The 19,722-nt window shown below is 43.9% G+C and overlaps 1 protein-coding gene across 2 annotated transcripts in view; it reads right to left on the minus strand.

The window, feature by feature from the left end:
• ush1c (Usher syndrome 1C) overlaps positions 1–19,722 on the minus strand; it is an 89,795-nt gene that overhangs the window by 51,531 nt on the left and 18,542 nt on the right. For both annotated transcript variants that reach the window (XM_055649509.1, XM_055649508.1), the window contains exons 5-12: positions 11,529–11,637; positions 8,462–8,486; positions 5,385–5,442; positions 3,759–3,862; positions 3,563–3,647; positions 2,138–2,197; positions 1,054–1,110; positions 472–614 (exon numbers count right to left, since the gene is read on the minus strand). In XM_055649509.1, coding sequence (XP_055505484.1) covers positions 472–614; positions 1,054–1,110; positions 2,138–2,197; positions 3,563–3,647; positions 3,759–3,862; positions 5,385–5,442; positions 8,462–8,486; positions 11,529–11,637 — 641 coding nt within the window. The remainder of the gene's footprint in view (positions 1–471; positions 615–1,053; positions 1,111–2,137; positions 2,198–3,562; positions 3,648–3,758; positions 3,863–5,384; positions 5,443–8,461; positions 8,487–11,528; positions 11,638–19,722) is intronic.

The following is a 19,722-nucleotide window of genomic DNA, read 5'->3' on the forward strand; positions in this document are numbered from 1 at the left end:
CCCACATCCCAAAGAAGTACAGGTTTGTGAGTTAATTGGCCCCTAGAGTGCAGGGAGTGGATGAGAAAGTGGGATAGTGTGAACAGGTGATTGCTGTTTAGCGTGGACTTGATGGGCTGAACGGCCTGTTTCCATGCTACATCAGTCATATAACATTAAAACAAGCCCTTTGTCCCAACTTGCCCACACTGACCAGCATGCCCCATTTACACTAGTTCCACCTGCCTGCATATAGAAACATAGAAACATACAAATTAGGTGCAGGAGTAGGCCATTCTGCCCTTCGAGCCTGCACCGCCATTCAATATGATCATGGCCCCTATCTCTATCCATGTACTTGACCAAATGCTTTTTAAACATTGTGATATGGTGCATTCAACGAGAAATGGCATAATGTCAGTTTGAAGAAGGGCACAATGTAAAGAATCTATTGTTAAATATAAAGCAGCAAATGTAGAGGGGTCAGCTTACTGCCTCTCTTTCTCTAGTTGTTCCTTCACAATTTTGTTGGTTTCCAACGCAAGCCTTTTCTGCTGCATTAGCTCCTGCCGTTCCCTTTCATGTCGGTAATAGTCATTCATCCGTTCTTCTTCAGTCTGGAATAGTTCTTTACCCTGAATTGAACGGAGAAACGAAAAGTCAACCTAGTTGCAGCCTACACACCTGCATGTTTTTGGGTGTGGGAGGGAACTGGAGCACCCAGAGATGTCAGCAGATGTAACGCAGCACCACCGTGTCTCCCTACCATACATGAATACAATCAAGTCAAACTCAAGCACAATAGTTGGAGCTAAAGGGGAAGATACAGAGTGCAGAATATAGTCCTCAGCATTGTAGCGCATCAGTTCCAGAGACAAAGTCCAAAGTCCACAATGGTGAAGTGGTCAGTACCCAAGCTTATGGCAGGAGCGTGCAGAAGCTGAATAACAGAGGGGAAGAAACTGTCTGGTGGTGCGTGCTTTCAAGCTTCTGTATCTTCTGCCTTTCACTAAAACCCCCAACAAAACCTTTAAAAGCAACCATTCTCTTATTCTCAAAATGTCCAATACTTACCGCACCGGTGAGAACAACAAGCGTGAGGCTCCTGCTACTTTTCAATATTCGGACTGCCTGGAAAAGAAATAAAGATATATAAATCATTGCAAAACAGGCCTTTGCCACAAGATGAAAACCTGATGATTAATCCATCTATTCAGTAAATATCACAGCGTTAAAACAACCGGGTAATTTACAGGTCACCAGACACCGCAGATGTTTAGTTTAGTTTAGAGATACAGCGTGGAAACAGGCCCTTTGGCCCACTGAGTCCGTGCTGACAAGCAGTCCCCGTACACTAGCATTATCCTGCACACGCTAGGTATAATTCACAATTTTTTTTACCAAAGCCAATCAACCTACAATGGAATGTGGGAATAAACGGGAGCTCCTGGGTAAAACCCACGTGGTCACAGGCAGAATGAGCAGACTCCGTACAGACAGCACCCGTAGTCAGAATCAAACCGGGGTCTCCGATGCTGTAGGGCGGCAACTCTACTGCTGCACCACTGTGTCGCCCTCTGCTACCATCGCAGAAAACATATAGTAAACCCTCATTATTACAGGCTCATTTATAACGGATTTTGGTTGTAGCGGGCGGGCCTATCGAACAGGTCGGGACGCTGACACCCCCGGCTCACACCGCTACCTCGACCGTGCCTGCCAATGCCACCACCTGTATCACTGTATTGAAACCTTGCAGCTTTGTAGCTATGGTTTTGCTTTAATGTTTCAGTGGAATAAAAGGCACCTATGTCACTGCAGTTCTTGCGCAACCTAAGTTTTATTGCTGGGTCTCCACACATGAAATTATATAGATTACGCTGGGTTACAGCGTTATATGGTCCATTAGTTTTTAGCTTTAGAGATACCGATATTTACAGTTGTATTAACAGATATTTAGTTATATCAAGTGCTAACTGTACTCTGTTTGCTTGCGGCAATTCAATATTGTGCCGGTATACACAGATACTGAAAGTTTCTGGACTATGGCAGTTTAACATAATCTATTATATTGTCTCTTAAACCATTAATTTGGTGAGTTTTATGATGTAAAATGGTTTGTCTGTAAACAAGATAAATAAACAGAATCGGTTTTTACCTCCTTGTGCTCCACATTCGTAAAATCAACTCCATCCACTTCAACAATTTGATCTCCAACCTGCATTAGAACGAGAGAGACAAGACAGAACCTTTTCCCTGTGTACAACACTCGAGGGCATAACTATAATGTGAGAGGGGAGAAGTTTAATGGAGATGTGCGGAACAAGTTTTTTTTACACAGAGGGTGGTGGGGGCCAGGAATGCACTGCCAGGAGTGGTGGTGGAAGCAGATACAATAGTGGTGTTTAAGAAGCTTCTAGATAGGCACATGGGCCTGCACAGAATAGAGGGATATGTATCATGGACAGGCAGATGAATCAGTTTAACGAGGTACCATGTAGAAACAAGAAACTGCAGATACTGGTTTATACTTGTGGCTAAAGGGATCAGGGGGTATGGAGAGAAGGCAGGTACAGGATACTGTGTTGGATGATCAGCCTTGATCATATTGAATGGCGGTGCAGGCTCGAAGGGTCGAATAGCCTATTCCTGGACCTATTTTCTATGTTTCTATGTTTCTATACCAAAGATAGACACAGTGCTGGAGTAATTCAGCAGGTCAGGCAGCATCTTTGGAGAAAAAGGATGGGTGATGTTTTGGGTTGGGACCCTTCTTTCATCTGAAGATGGGTTCCGACCAGAAATGTCACCCATCCATGTTCTCCAGAGATGCTGCCGACCAGTTGAGTTATTCCAGCATTTTGTGTTTAACTATGCATCATGATCAACACAAGCATTGTGGGCTGAAGGGCCCACTCCTGTACTGTTCTATGTTCTCATTTATAAATGTAATCCGTGGTCAAGCATTGTAAGTTGTCATTGAGTTTGATAATTTGATAAATTACTGGAGATTCACACTCCCTTGTTAATTATCAGATACAAAGATACCAACACAACATCACACAGGGATGGCATATGCACCAATAATTCCCAATGGCCTTACACATTATCAAAGCATGACAAAGCATATAGAAATATATGAAGGCAATTGCATTTTGAAATGATGTAGAAGGGAGCAAAACTGAATGAAATGTTATTTCAGTATTTCATTGTTTGCCACAACATGGAAAAAATAATTAGGCGTTTTTAGCCTGCATAAGCACGCAAGAATGAACCTATGTAAAAGAAAAAGTAACTCAACGAGCCAGGCAACATTTCTGGAGGACACGGAGAGGGGATGTTTCAGAGTCTAAGAAAGAGTCAACCTGAAACGCACCTATCCATGTTCTCCAGAGATGTTTCCTGACCCACTGAGTTACTCCAGCACTTTGTCTTCTAGATAGGATTAGTCTTATTCTGGTACTCAAGGTTTACTTTCTTCCCGATGGCAGGAGTGAAATGAGAGCGTAGCCATGGTGGTGTGGGTCTCTGATGTTGCTGGCTGCCTTTTTGAGATAAGATGGTTAATGGTTAATTCACTCACCTCTAAGCCGACCTCTGCAGAAACCGACCCTGGTTTAATGTTACTGATGAAGATCCCCGGCTTCTGGGTGGGGCCACTGGATATGCTACATGGAGAGAACGTTCACAGGAGACTTCTATCTTCAGCTTCCACAAAGTACACAAAATATACTTTTTTTAAATCAGTGAGTTAAAACAGTGAGAAGTGAATGGTGTACCTGCATCCCATGCCTTTTACACCAACCAAGCTAATGAAAACCTTCTTTTCCCTTATTTCCTTGTTTCCCAGTGAAGCCAATCCAGCTAAACTGATCTTCCCATCCTGCAACAAAGAACAGAGGTTGGTGTAAATACAGTGAGCATGGTCTTCGAACAAATGTCAATGTGCATTCCAGTGGAATGTTCAGATATGCTCAGAAATAGTTGTATCTCTCGCTATCACTCTATTCCTCCCTCTCTCCATCTCAGTCTCTCCCCCCTCTCCCCCTCCTCTTCCCCTCTCACACACACACACAGTCTTTCTCTCTCATATTTAATTAATATTGAAAGGTATTGACATTTCAGGTTGGGAGACTTCTTCAGATTGATTAGGGGGTGTGTGTGGGGGGGGGGGGGGGGGGGGGGGGGGGGGGGGAGAAAGCTGGAAAGGTGGAGGGGCAGGACAAAGACTGGTGAGTGATAGGTGGATACAGGTGAGAGGGATACATTACAGGAACAGTCCCTTCTGTCCACAATATCTGTGCCGAGCATGGTGTTAATATAATGTAGTATTATATACCTGCACATTATCGATATCCTTCAATTCCCTGCATATCCACGTGCCTGTCTACAAGCCTCCTAAACACCACTATTGTATCTGCCTCCATCACCACCTTTGGTGTGGAAAGAGTTTCCAGGCCCCCACCACGCTATGTGGAAAAGTACTTGCCCTGGACATCTCTTTTAAACTTTGCTCCATTAAACTTTGCCCCTTTCATCTTTACAGCTATATCATCTTTGCAGTTCGACTCTGGGAAAAATATTCTGATTGTCGATCCTATCTATGCCTCTGATAATTTTATAAACTTCTAACAGGTCTCCCCTCAACCTTTGCCATCCCAGAGAAATCAATACATGTTAAATCCACATAAATTAGTCAATTCTATATGTTAACTTTGTTCCCCTGTTCAAATGTGCAAAGGTGCTGGACTACATTTAAGTGACAGCCTTCATCTTCCCACTGGGAAAGTTACCATGGGTCTTACCAATTTTTCAGAATGACTCTTGTATTTATTGCTATGGGGAAGATCTAATTTAAAAGGCCGGCAGCACAGTGGCACAGCTGCTACCTCACAGCGCCAGAGACCCAGGTTCAATCCTGACCTCGGATGCTGTCTGTGTGGAGTTTGCTGTTCTCCCCGTGACCACGTGGGTTTCCTCCGGGTGCTCTGGTTTTCACATCCCAAAGAAGTGCGGATTTGTAAGTTAATTGGCCCTCTGCAAATTGCCCCTCGTGTGTAGGGAGCGGATGCGAAAGTGGGATAACATAGAATTGGTGAGAACGGGTGATCGATGGTCGGCATGGACTCTGGGTTGAAGGACCCGTTTCCATGCTATAAATTTCAATCAATCAATCAATCAAAATTCAACAAAAATTGCTTGTAATAGGTTGCAGTGATTGGGAATGGAAAGAAGGTATTATTTACTTATATATATTAGATATACTTATCATGTATCTATACACTGTAATTGTGTAATGTCTTTCTACTGACTGGTTAGCACGCGACAAAAAGCTTTTCACTATACCTCGGTTCACGAGACAATAAACAAAACGAAATTGGTTTCTGATAAAATCTACATCTTACCCCTGCATCCGACACAAACTGGTCCACAAACTGCCATTTCAAGGATTCCTCGGAGGAACTAAAGAGAATAATAAATGACATTTAACAAGCCATGTCTGTAACATTGGTACGGTGTGACTTTCCAACACGACTCAAAATCATCATGTCAACCAGTCAATGCTTGAAGCTCATGTTATTTATGTACCACCACGTCCATGATTTAAGAGAAAACTTCTTGCACAAGTGAAAAAGCACAATTCACTGGATATCTTGACAAATTCCCAGAGATCGAAAGAAAAATAAGAAAATCAAGTTGAAGAAAAGACACACAAAGTGCTGAAGTAATTCAGCAGTTCAAGCAGCATCTCAGGAGAACATGGATAGGAAATATTTTGGAGCAGGACCCTCTTTATTGATTGAAAGATACAGTATGGAAACAGGCCTTTAGGCCCACCGAGTCCACACCGACCATCGATCACGCATTCGCATTAGTTCTATGTTATCCCACTTTCTCATCCACACCCGACACAATAGGGGGACTTTGGAGAGGCTAATTAACCTATGAACTTCTTTGGGATGTGGGAGGAAAGCAAAGCACCCAGAGGAAACCACAGAGAGAACATGCAAACTCCACACAGACAGCACCCGAGGTCAGGAGTGAACCTGGGTCTCTGTCACTGTGAGGCAGCTACTCCACTGTGAGGGGGTTTGATTGCCGACCCTTTTTCATAGGAAAATCAGAGGATGGGATTATAGGGGAAAGGAGGGGCTGTGAGGACGTCCAGGGAGAGGGGTGGTGGGGGTATGGGTGTTTGTGGGGGTGAGGGGGGGGGGGGGACGTGAGGGTTGTTTGTTGATTAGTTACCGTATATTCCCATATAATTAGCTAAGTTTCAGGCCACATTGAACAGAACTGGCAATCAAATATTGATCAGTACCATAAGACGTGCAGGTTTGTAGGTTAATTTACTTCCGCAAATTGCCCCAAATGGGTCGGATGCAAAACTAGGATAACATAGAATTAGTGTGTATGGTTGACGTGGGCCTGGTGGGCTAAAGGGCTGTTTCCACACTGTATAGACATAGAAACAAAGAAAATAGGTGCAGGAGTAGGCCATTCGGCCCTTCGAGCCTGCACCACCATTCAATATGATCATGGCTGATCATCCAACTCAGTATCCTGTACCTGCCTTCTCTCCATACCCCCTGATCCCTTTAGCCACAAGGGCCACATCTAACTCCCTCTTAAATATAGCCAATGAACTGGCATCAACTACCTTCTGTGGCAGAGAATTCCAGAGATTCACCACTCTCTGTGTGAAAAATGTTTTCCTCATCTCGGTCCTAAAAGATTTCCCCCTTATCCTTAAACTGTGACCCCTTGTTCTGGACTTTCCCAACATCGGGAACAATCTTCCTGCATCTAGCCTGTCCAACCCATTAAGAATTTTGTAAGTTTCTATAAGATCCCCCCTCAATCTTCTAAATTCTAGCGAGTACAAGCCTAGTCTATCCAGTCTTTCTTCATATGAAAGTCCTGACATCCCAGGAATCAGTCTGGTGAACCTTCTCTGTACTCCCTCTATGGCAAGAATGTCCTTCCTCAGATTAGGAGACCAAAATTGTACACAATACTCCAGGTGTGGTCTCACCAAGACCCTGTACAACTGCAGTAGAACCTCCCTGCTCCTATACTCAAATCCTTTTGCTATGAATGCTAACATACCATTTGCCCTCTTCACTGCCTGCTGCAGCTGCATGCCTACTTTTAATGACTGGTATAACATGACACCCAGGTCTCGTTGCATCTCCCCCTTTTTGCTACCAAAGTGGATAACCTCACATTTATCCACATTATACTGCATCTGCCATGCATTTGCCCACTCACCCAGCCTATCCAAGTCACCTTGCAGCCTCCTAGCATCCTCCACACAGCTAACACTGCCCCCCAGCTTCGTGTCATCCGCAAATTTGGAGATGTTGCATTCAATTCCCTCGTCCAAATCATTAATGTATATTGTAAATAGCTGAGGTCCCAGCACTGAGCCTTGCGGTACCCCACTAGTCACTGCCTGCCATTGTGAAAAGGACCCATTTACTGCTACTCTTTGCTTCCTCTCTGCCAGCCAGTTCTCTATCCACATCAATACTGAACCCCCAATACCGTGTGCGTTAAGCTTGTATACTAATCTCTTCTGTGGGACCTTGTCGAAAGCCTTCTGAAAGTCCAGATATAACATCTCTAAACTAAATAAGAACAACCTTCAATAAATCACCCATTCCTTCTCTCCAGGGATGCTGCCTATCCCGATGAGTTTAACCAGCATTTTGTGTCTACCTTCAGTGCAAACCAGCATCCGCAGTTCTTTCCTACATAATTATGGAACATTTTGTGGTAAACGTTACATAAAATATGAGACTAACCAGTGAAAACAAAGTCCCCTCCAAAGCTGAAAGCAGTTAATAGATTACAATGAATATCGTGAAGCGTGATCTCCAGTTTCAGTTCGGTAAATATCTACACCGTAGTCTTGCAACGTTACGAAAATATGCTTGCTATTGCAGAATCACATCAAGTTCGCTAACAACACGCAGGGCTGACAGCACACAACACTACAAGGTCACCCCACTTGAATAATTAAACTAATTCCTGGCACAACCTTGTTTGCAGAGCAGCAGGAAACTCGTCATTTAATTGAAGAAGAACACTTCAACACAAAATATTGGACGATGAACGTTCATATGAAAAGTTCCTGCCACCATTTTGTTTGGAGTACAGGCATTACTCCCCATAGGTGACTTGCGTAAACTCGCACTGATGTGACCAATTGTTTAAGCCCACCTACGCTCAGGTAGTCTCCGTGCCAGAGCTCCCCCCTGTGGTCTCTCCTCGTACTCCCGACATGCGAATGGGATGTGGGAGGAAACCGGAGCACCCGGAGGAAACCCACGCGGCCACAGGGAGAATGTGGACAGACAGCTCCCAAAGTCAGGATCGAACCTGGGTCTCTGGCGTTATGGGGCAGCAGCTCTGCCAGTAAAATGCTCTGATATTCACCAGATTCCGAGATAAAAAAATAAAAAAATGATCCCCTCACCTTTTGACCGGAATCATTCCAACATCTGCAAAATGAAATAACAAACACATTATCAGTCGTTCCCCAAGTGTCACAAGTAACTATTTTCGATCAACCAGTCTGTCTGAAGAAGGGCCCCAACCCGAAACACAACCCATCCTTTTTCTCCAGAGATGCTGCCTGACCCGCTGAGTTACTGTAGCATTTTGTGTCTATCTTCCGCATAAACCAGCACCTGCAGTTCTTTTCTACACACTATTTTCGATTAAATAGGCAGAAATATAAAACAAATTCATTTGATGTAGTGAGTGATCTTGATGTCCACGTTAATAACACACTGAAACTGGCAACATAAGAATGGCAAAGAAGGCATATCTTGCTCAGCTTCATTGGTCGGGGCATAGAGTATAAAAGTCAGGAAGTCACGATGCATTTTTAGAAGACTTAGGTTAAGGATTAGATTTTTGGATAAGGCTTTCTAGAGGAAAGCAACACGAGTATGAACAGATACTTACAATTGAAGAATTTAATGTCCATCAAAGTTAGACACAAAGCGCAAGGGTAACCCAGCGGGTCAGGCATCATCTCTGGAGAAAATGGATAGGTGATGTTTCGGGTTGGAACCCTGCTTCAGGCATGTTAATGGTCATACCATTGGGGTACAAGGTGCCCATAATGAAATCTGAAGAAGGGCATGAGACCTGAAACGTCACCTGTCCATGTTCTCCAGATGCGCGACCTGACTCACGGAGTTACTCCAGCATTTTATGTCCTTTTGCGTGTAAATCAGCTTCTTCAGTACCTCGTTTCCACATAATATGAGGTGCTGTTCCTCCAGGTTGCAAATGGCTTCACTCTGGCAATGGAGGCCCAGGGCAGAAAGGTTGGGGCCACAAGGAACTGCAGATGCCGGTTTACAAAATCAAAGTCACAAAGTGCTGGAGTAACTCAGCGGGTCAGGCAGCACCCCTGGAGAACATAGACCCCTTCAGGGTGCTGACCCAAAACGTCACCTATTTATGTTCTCCAGAGATGCTGGCTGACCCACTGAGTTACAGATAGGGTGGGTTTGGGAAGTTAAAATAGTTAGCGACCAGGAGATCCAGCAGGTCTTGGTGGAACAAGATATGTGAAAAGAAAGAGATTAGTTAAAACAAATGTAGGTCCCTTGCAGTCAGAAACAGGCGAGTTGATCATGGGGAACAAGGATATGGCGGACCAATTGAATAACTACTTTGGTTCCGTCTTCACTAAGGAAGACATTAATAATTTGCCGGAAATAGCAGGGGACCGCGGGTCAAAGGAGTTGGAGGAATTGAGTGAAATCCAGGTTAGCGGGAAGTGGTGTTGGGTAAATTGAATGGATTAAAGGCCGATAAATCCCCAGGGCCAGATAGGCTGCATCCCAGAGTACTTAAGGAAGTAGCTCCAGAAATAGTGGATGCATTAGTAATAATCTTTCAAAACTCTTTAGATTCTGGAGTAGTTCCTGAAGATTGGCGGGTAGCAAACGTAACCCCACTTTTTAAGAAGGGAGGGAGAGAGAAAATGGGGAATTACAGACCAGTTAGTCTAACATCGGTAGTGGGGAAACTGCTAGAGTCAGTTATTAAAGATGGGATAGCAGCACATTTGGAAAGTGGTGAAATCATTGGACAAAGTCAGCATGGATTTACGAAAGGTAAATCATGTCTGACGAATCTTATAGAATTTTTCGAGGATGTAACTAGTAGCGTGGATAGGGGAGAACCAGTGGATGTGGTGTATCTGGACTTCCAGAAGGCTTTTTACAAGGTCCCACATAAGAGATTAGGATACAAACTTAAAGCACAAGGCATTGGGGGTTCAGTATTGATGTGGATAGAGAACTGGCTGGCAAACAGGAAGCAAAGAGTAGGAGTAAACGGGTCCTTTTCACAATGGCAGGCAGTGGCTAGTGGGGTACCGCAAGGCTCAGTGCTGGGACCCCAGCTATTTACAATATATATTAATGATCTGGATGAGGGAATTGAAGGCAATATCTCCAAGTTTGCGGATGACACTAAGCTGGGGGGCAGTGTTAGCTGTGAGGAGGATGCTAGGAGACTGCAAGGTGACTTGGATAGGCTGGGTGAGTGGGCAAATGTTTGGCAGATGCAGTGTAATATGGATAAATGTGAGGTTATCCATTTTGCTGGCAAAAACGGGAAAGCAGACTATTATCTAAATGGTGGCCGATTGGGAAAGGGGAGATGCAGCGAGATGCATGCAGGTGCAGCAGGCAGTAAAGAAAGCGAATGGTATGTTAGCTTTCATTGCAAAAGGATTTGAGTATAGGAGCAGGGAGGTTCTACTGCAGTTGTACAGGGTCTTGGTGTGAGACCACACCTGGAGTATTGCGTACAGTTTTGGTCTCCAAATCTGAGGAAGGACATTATTGCCATAGAGGGAGTGCAGAGACGGTTCACCAGACTGATTCCTGGGATGTCAGGACTGTCTTATGAAGAAAGACTGGATAGACTTGGTTTATACTCTCTAGAATTTAGAAGATTGAGAGGGGATCTTATAGAAACTTACAAAATTCTTAAGGGGTTGGACAGGCTAGATGCAGGAAGATTGTTCCCGTTGTTAGGGAAGTCCAGGACAAGGGGTCACAGCTTAAGGATAAGGGGGAAATCCTTTAAAACCGAGATGAGAAGAACTTTTTTTCACACAGAGAGTGGTGAATCTCTGGAACTCTCTGCCACAGAGGGTAGTTGAGGCCAGTGCATTGGCTATATTTAAGAGGGAGTTAGATGTGGCCCTTGTGGCTAAGGGGATCAGGGGGTATGGAGAGAAGGCAGGTACGGGATACTGAGTTGGATGATCAGCCATGATCATATTGAATGGCGGTGCAGGCTCGAAGGGCCGAATGGCCTACTCCTGCACCTAATTTCTATGTTTCTATGTTTCTAACAAGTCAATTTATTGGCTATGTTCAGGAACCTTTGTTGCAAAATCATCAAGGATCGATATTTAATATGGATTCCCAAATCCACATCTTATAAAGAACACAAAACTTAATATATGTATTAACTGAATAAGGCAGATCATTGAGGTATACACTTACGTCTAACTTTCAGCGAGACAGTCTTTTTGGTGCGGATGAGATTTATCACTTCCCCGTGCGTGCAGGATTCAATCGAGTAGCCATTGATCCGAACAATCTCATCACCCAGCTGAAAAACATGTCAAGAAGAAATCACAGGACCTTTTTACAATTAGACAGGTGCATGGATAGGGACAGGTCTCGAGGGATGTGGGCCAAATGCAGGCAGGTGGGACTGGCATATAAAACCATGAGGGGTGTAGATAGGGTGAACACACGCGCCACCACTTAGGGGAATCAAGAACCAGTGGATACAGATTTAAGGTGAGGGGGGGAAAGATTTAATAGGAACCTGAGGCGTAACATTTTCACACGGAGGGTTGTGGGTGAGTTGCCAGAGGAGGTAGTTGAGGCCGGTACGATAACTACTGGGACAGGTACATGGCTAGGGAAGGTTGAGAGGGATGTGGACCAAAGATGGGGAGATGGGACTAGCTTGGACTTAACATGGACCAGTGGACTGATGGGCCTATTTTCATGCTGTATGACTAAGACTCTCTCTATGACTCTACCACAGCTCACTATTTTTGATCCACAACATCTCAATTGTTTCTGGAATTTCTGGTTCAAATTTTGTAATCATAACAATAACTTACATATGCAGATATCTGGGTCACCTTCTGATATAATTAATCATATTCGAGTATAGAAATCGGGATGTCATGTTGCGATTATAGAAGATGTTGGTGAGGCTTCATTTAGAGTATTGCGTTCAGTTTTGGGCACCATGTTACAGAAAAGATGTTGTCAAGTTGGAAAGGGTACATGGAAGACTTATGAAGATGTTGCCAGGACTCGAGGGTCTGAGCAATAGGGAGAGGTTGAGCAGGCTGGGTCTCTATCGCTTGGAGCACAGGAGGATGAGGGGGCGATCTTATAGAGGTGTATAAAATCACGACAGGATTAGATCAGGTAGACTCATGGAGTCGCTTGCCCAGTGTAAGGGAATTGAGGACAAGAGGACATATAGTAGGTTTAAGGTGAAGGGGAGAAAGATTTAATGGGAATCTGAGGCGTAACTAAAACTAAAGATAGACACAAAATGCTGGAGCAACTCAGCAAATCAGGCAACATCTCTGGAGAAAAAGGATGGGTGGCTTTTCGGGCCAGGGCCCTTCTTCAGGTGATAAGGTCTTCAGACTAAAACTAAAGTGGTATTGCATATTTACATACAAAATCCAGCAGCTGGTGTCTTTATTATTGCTTCCCGTTGTCCCTGCTTTTTAACATTTATTTCAGGTACCAACTACAGAAAGAATATGGTTAATTTTAAAGCGTGTTGGAGTAATTCAATGGGTCAGACAGCACCTCTGATGGTTACACAGAAAAGCTGGAGAAACTCAGCGGGTGCAGCAGCATCTATGGAGCGAAGGAAATAGGCAACGTTTCGGGCCGAAACCCTTGGGTTTCGGCCCGAAACCCTTGGGTTTCGGCCCGAAACGTTGCCTATTTCCTTTGCTCCATAGATGCTGCTGCACCCGCTGAGTTTCTCCAGCTTTTCTGTGTAACCTTCGATTCTCCAGCATCTGCAGTTCCCTCTTAAGCACCTCTGATGGTGGTAGATAGGGGACATTTCAGGATGAGACTTCACTTCAGACTGACGTCACCTAAAACCATGAAACTTGTGTTACTATGCCATCTACTGGAATAACAAAATTTAAACCGACAAACCTTGAAATGAGACAAAATACAGTTGAAAATTGGGAACCTTTAGACTTTACAGATACGACATGGAAGCAGGCCCTTCGGCCCATCAGGTCCTCACCAACCAGCGATCTCCCGTACACTAGCACTATCCTACACTGTATGGACAATTTACCGAAGCCAATTAACCTACACTGCTGCCGTCTTTGGAGTGTGGGAAGAAACCAGAGCACCCGGAGAAAACCCACACGGCCACAGGGAGAACGTACAAACTCTGTACAGACAACACCCACAGTCAGGATTGAACCTGGGTCTCTGGTGCTGTAAGGCAGTGACTCTGCTGCTGCGCCACTATGTCGCGAAATGCCTCTTGTATCATAAAACTCTGTCTTATAGCAATGACATTGTATTTGCCGTCCAATATCAGTTCCATTAAAGAGCCACATTTTTGACCAAGTGTACAATGCACAACCATTATTTATACCATGTGCTCAGTGCTATTGACCAATAACACTGTCCATATCAATGTCTTCAGATATCTTTCTTTGATTGAAAGATACAGCTGGAACTGGGCCCTTCAGCACTGTGTCCACGCCGACTCATTCACACTATTCTATGTTATCCCACTTTTTCATCCACTCCCTTACTCACTCGGGGCAATTTACAGAGGCAAATGAACCTAACCCACATGTCTTTGGGATTGATTGACCGATAGATACAGCATGGCAACAGGACCTGAATACCAATGAGTCCATGCTGACCATCGATCACCCATTCACACTAGTTCTATATTATCCCACTTTCTCATCAACATTTGTGGCAATTTACAGAGGGCCAATTAACCTACAAACCTGCATATCTTTGGGATGTTGGAGGAAACCGGAGCACTTGGAGGAAACCGGAGCACCCGGAGGAAACCCACGCAGTCTCAGGGAGAACATTCAAATTCTACACTCACAGCACCCGAGGTCAGGATCGAACCCGGGTCTCCGGCGCTGTGAAGCAGTGGCGTTACCAGCAGCGCCACTGTGCTGCCCACTGATTGTTTCCAGCATTTTATAATCAGGTTTCCAGCATCTAGAGGTTTTTTTTCTTTCCTATTCATCCAAAAATCTTTAGTAAATGCATTACATCTTGAATATATTTTGAACTAAAATTATTCCAATAATGCTTTTTCAAGCAAACTCAAGACTCCTGGTGTATTAGTCCATGATAAGAGACAGAAGCACTTGTGGCATTTAGAGCACATTATTAATACATTGAAACCCTTTTTAATTCAGAGTAGAATGTTGACAACTGACAAGATGTAATCTTGTAGTCCATGCAACAAGAATGTTAAAGCACAATGTAAAATCATCCACGTCTTAGAAAGTCAGTGGAAAAAATAATGCCAATAGAAGGAATGGAATTTCATACAATGAGACAGAAGCTTGGAACAATAGGCTTCCTATGCACCACACTCTCTGACTAATTGCCTATCAGCGAGATATACCAACGGTCTATTTGACATTCAGACCCTGCGCTTACTTAATTTATTGAAAGTTATGACCAACAATTTGAAAGCATCAGCCTGTTTGAGTATTAAATTACCTGTGGCACATTCAATACATTCCGTGATAAATCTTCCAAATATTTCTGAAAGGTCAGCAATGATATTTTCATTGTAATTGTTTTAGCTGGTGACAGGATAACCAATACAATTAACTCTAACATTGCCAAAGTAAAACACAACATGTTTGCCGATCTTCCAAATGGACACATTTAAGGAAAGACCTTTGATAAAAATTGCAGAATGTAAAATAATGTTCATGAATTCTCCAAATCTGCAGAGATATTGCTGTAGTATGGGGATATCAACTGCAGGGAAAGATTGGACAAACATTGGATTGTTTTCTCTGAAACATCAGAGTTTGAGGAGAGACCTGTATGTAACAATACGAGAGACAGACAGACAGACAGACAGACAGACAGACAGACGGACAGACAGACAGACAGACAGGAGGCAGGCAGGCAGGCAGGCAGGCAGGCAGGCAGGCAGGCAGGCAGGCAGGCAGGCAGGCAGGCAGGCAGACAGACAGACAGACAGACAGACAGACAGACAGACAGGCAGACAGGCAGACAGGCAGACAGGCAATCAGAACCCTTCTCCCCCAGGATTGAAATGTTCAATGCTAGAGGGCACAGCTTTAAGGTGAGAGGGGCAAAATTTAAAGGAAATGTGCAAGGTAATATTTTTTTAATACGGAGTGTGGTGGAACATGCTGTCAGGAGTGGTGGTGTTCAGTGTTTTATGAAACAGAAAAGTGTAGTAGAAAATTCATGAGTGTTTTCACAAGTGCAAGCTATAGTTGACTCCTGGGCAGACAAACCATAGTAAATACTGTATAAACACTGTGCCACTGCTGTTGAATGGGAGCCAATCAAGGGTAAACCAGTACAGCACAGGAACAGGCCCTTCAGTACACAGTGTCTGGGCTGAACTTGATGCCAAGTTAAACAAATCCCCTCTCCCTGCACGTGATCCACACGCCTCCATTCCCTGCATGTCAATGTGCCAACACGTTGCCTATGGGACAATCATTTGTAGCATTATTTCCAACCCCTTTGACCTTCAACATTAATTTGTCTGTGGTATCATTTCCCATTGCCTCTGTTGTGGGGACCATGTTGACTGAGCTGCCAGAAGGGCGATACGTACATAAGTCATAGGAGCAGAATTAGGCCATTTAGTCTATCGAGTCTATTCTGCCATTCAATCATGGCTGATCTATCTTTCCCTCTTAACCCCATTCTCCAGCCTTCGCCCCATAACCTATGACACCCTCACTAATCAAGATAGTCCCACGTTGCAATAAAAAGCAGCATTCTTGCTGAAATTCAGTTTTAATTATGTTATGGATCTAATCCAGTTCTATGGGGGGGAATTAATGATGGTCACATTAATGGAGCCAAATGCAGAACCTTGTAAGCTACCATAACCTTTGGCAACTGGTTTTCTGTCTTTGATCTGGAACTATTCAGCGGTTTATAGTCTATACATGGCATGATTAACGACTCTAGGATTTGCTCTTTTGCTTTTGCAAGTTTGAGATCACCTGATGGTCCACTTTATACCTGGCAAGTTAAAACGTTTCCTGTTCATTTCCTCAAGGACGTCATGAAAGTGCGTACGCAAGGTCACACTTCAGTTCACCAAAAACAAGGGTTCACTGACAGCAGTGTCTTTGATGGCAAGTGCAAGACAATTACCTCAAGCAGATCCAAAAAAAGGAGGGAATTACAGGCTGATTCTTATTAGTTTTAGGATGCGTATGCAGTGTAACCATGGTAACACAATGAAATGGTTTCCACTTTACTGTAAGCCAGATGCTCCATTACAAAGCAATTGATGAGACAGAATCTGTTTAAGTTCCCTTGAAGAATTAGTCTCAAGTCTTTAGGTCATAATACCACCGGGTGGCGCCATGATGACAGCCTCGCCAACAGTCTGTCTGTCTGAGAGAGAGACGGGGGGGGGGGGAAGGGGGGGGGGGAGAGGGAGAGGGGGAGATAGAGAGGGCGAGAGAGGGAGAGAGAGAGAGAGAGGAGGGAGAGAGAGAGAGAGAGAGGAGGAGGAGAGAGTGACAGGGAGAGAGAGAGAGAGAGAGAGAGAGAGTGATACAGAGTGGGAGACAGAGAGACAGACAAAATATAACAATGTGGTTTCATTAACCTCCTCAAAATGGTAATGTCATACATATATGAGTTTATATGAACTTGTAATTATGCAAATTACTTTCAATTAGCACATGCATGTTCAAATAAAAATATTTATCCGTATACATTATTACTGGGACTCCTGAAGAAGGAATTACTTCAAATGTCTCAGCAAAGCTGGAAAGGGTGCAGAGAAGATTTACAAGGGTGTTGCCAGGACTTGGGGGATTAAGCTATAGGGAGAAGTTGAGCAGGCTTGGACTTTATTCTTTGGAGCGCAGGACGATGAGGGGTGATCTTATAGAAGTGCACAAAATTATGAGAGGAATATATCAGGTAGACGCACAGAGTCTCTTGCCCAGAGTAGGGAACTCGAGAACCAGAAGATATAGATTTAAGGTGATGCGGGGGGATATTTAATAGGAACCTGAAGAGTATCTTTTTCTCACACAAAGGGTGGTGGGCGCATGCAACAATCTGCTGGAGGAGGTAGTTGAGGAAGGTATTATCACAACGTTTAAAAAACAATTAGACAGGTACATGGATAGGACATTTAGAAGCATATGGACCTCTAACACAGGCAGGTGGGACTAGTGCAGCTGTGGCATGTTGGTCAGTGTGGGAAAGTTGGGTCGAAAGGCCTGTTTCCATGCTGTATGACCCTTTGACTTTAATACCATGATTTCAAACACGAAACGTGATTTGGCAAAGAAAGTTTTCTTCCCCAATACAACTGGTCTTGGAGTAACATTTGATTTTGTAATTTAAACTGTAGCATTTATGCTTGAAATAATTTAATCAGGCGTAGACAATAACGTCTTTGTGTAAACATGAAGATGTCTGTCGTTTCTCAGTTATTCAGAGAACAACATTATTGTAAATGATGAAAGATATATTTGTTTCAATGATTTACAGTTTGATAGTTCTGTATGTTCAATTTTAATTAAAATTTCCCAAATAAGCAATACAACAGCATAGATCCAGTTAGCTGTGATAAATAAAACAAATGCATTAACTTGTTTCTGAAAGAGCTTCCTAGAAGACATTTAGCATTTAAAAGTCAGAGATTCTTAGTAAAGATGGGAAACTGAGAATAGAGGGCTGGTGGGGAGCAAAGGATAAAGATTGATTGTTTTTGGTCATAAACTAAGATACAAGTCATAGGAGTATATTAAGCCATTGGGCCCATCAATTCTACTCTGCCATTCAATCATGGTTGGTCTATCTTTCCCTCTCTACCCCATTCTCCGGCCTTCTCCCCATAACCTTTCACGCCCTCACTAATCAAGAATATGTCAATCTCCGTTTTAAAAATACCCAATGACTTGGCCTCCACAGCTGTCTGTGGCAATGGATTCCACCCTCAGGCTAAAGAAATTCCTCCTCATCTCCATTCTAAAGGTAAGTTCTTCTACTCTGAGGCTGGCCCCTCTGGTCCTAGACTCTCCCGCTAGTAGGAATATGGGTTAAAATTTTCTCTGTACGACATTTTTCTTTCCAAAAGGAAATCGGAATTCCCACTAAAGGAACCCATTTACTAGATGTGGCTGACAGTCGAGTGTGGAGTTAATAATGTGAGAGTTGAATCCCGCTTTTGGATTCAACTTTTTATTGTCACGTATAACTTTGGTTTTGCAAGCTATCCAAACAGATATTTTTTAAAGTTTAGCTTGCCGCTGATTTATTATTGGCATGAGCAGTGAGGTTGTGTGCTATCCAGCAGTCAGCGAAAAGACTACACAAGACTACACAGAGCCGTCCACAGTGTACAGATACAGGAAAAAGGGGATAACTTTTAGTGCAAGATAAAGTCCATTAGTGTCCATTAAAGATAGTTCAAGGATCTCCCATGAAGTAAATAGGAGGTCACAACCGCTCTCTGGTTGGTGAGAGGATGGGAAGAAACTGTCCCTGAATCTGGAGGTGTGCGTTTTCAAACTTCTGTACCTCTTGCTTGATAGGAGAGGGGCTAAGAGGGAGTGGCCGGGGTGAGACTGGTCCTTGATCCAATTGGTAGAGCAAAGAGGAAGATTGAGGGTGTGAGCGGGTGATTGATGGTCTGACTGGACTCGGTGGGCTGAAGGGCCTGATTCCATGCTGTAACATTCAATCAAATCAGAGCGGCACAGTGTCGCAGCGGTACAGTGTCGGAGACCCGGGTTTGTTCCTGACCACACTGCTGTCTGTATGTTTGTAGGTTCTACCTGTGACCACGTGGGTTTTCTCCGGGTGATCCAGTTTCCTCCCACACTGCAAAGATTTATGTGTTTGTAGGTTAATTGGCTTCTGCAAATTGTAAGTTGTCCCTAGTGTGTAGCATAGTATTGGTGTACAGGCAGATTGTCAGTCAGTATGGACTTGGGAAATTGACGGGCCTGTTTCCACGCTGCATCTCTAACCAAAATGTGTAAAAGTCTAAAATTTGAACAATCCAGGAAAGGAAGGTTTGTGCTTAGTTTATTGTCACGTGTACCAAGGTACAGTGAAAAGCTTTTGTTGCATGCTAACCAGGTTAGCACGATGTTGGAGGACTCCAGAACCAGGGGCCACTGCCTATGAATAAGGGGCAAGCCATTTAGAATGGAGATGAGGACACACTTTTTCACCCAGAGAGTTGTGAGTCTGTGGAATTCTCTGCCTCAGAGGGCAGTGGAGGCCGGTTCTCTGGATACTTTCAAGAGAGAGCTAGATAGGGCTCTTAAAGATAGTGGAGTCAGGCAATATGGGGAGAAGGCAGGAACAGGCCACTGATTGTGGATGATCAGCCATGATCACACTGAATGGCGGTGCTGGCTCAAAGGGCCAAATGGTTTAC

The sequence above is a fragment of the Leucoraja erinacea genome, chromosome 18 (genome assembly GCF_028641065.1).
Source record: "Leucoraja erinacea ecotype New England chromosome 18, Leri_hhj_1, whole genome shotgun sequence".
Taxonomy (NCBI): Eukaryota; Metazoa; Chordata; class Chondrichthyes; order Rajiformes; family Rajidae; genus Leucoraja; species Leucoraja erinaceus.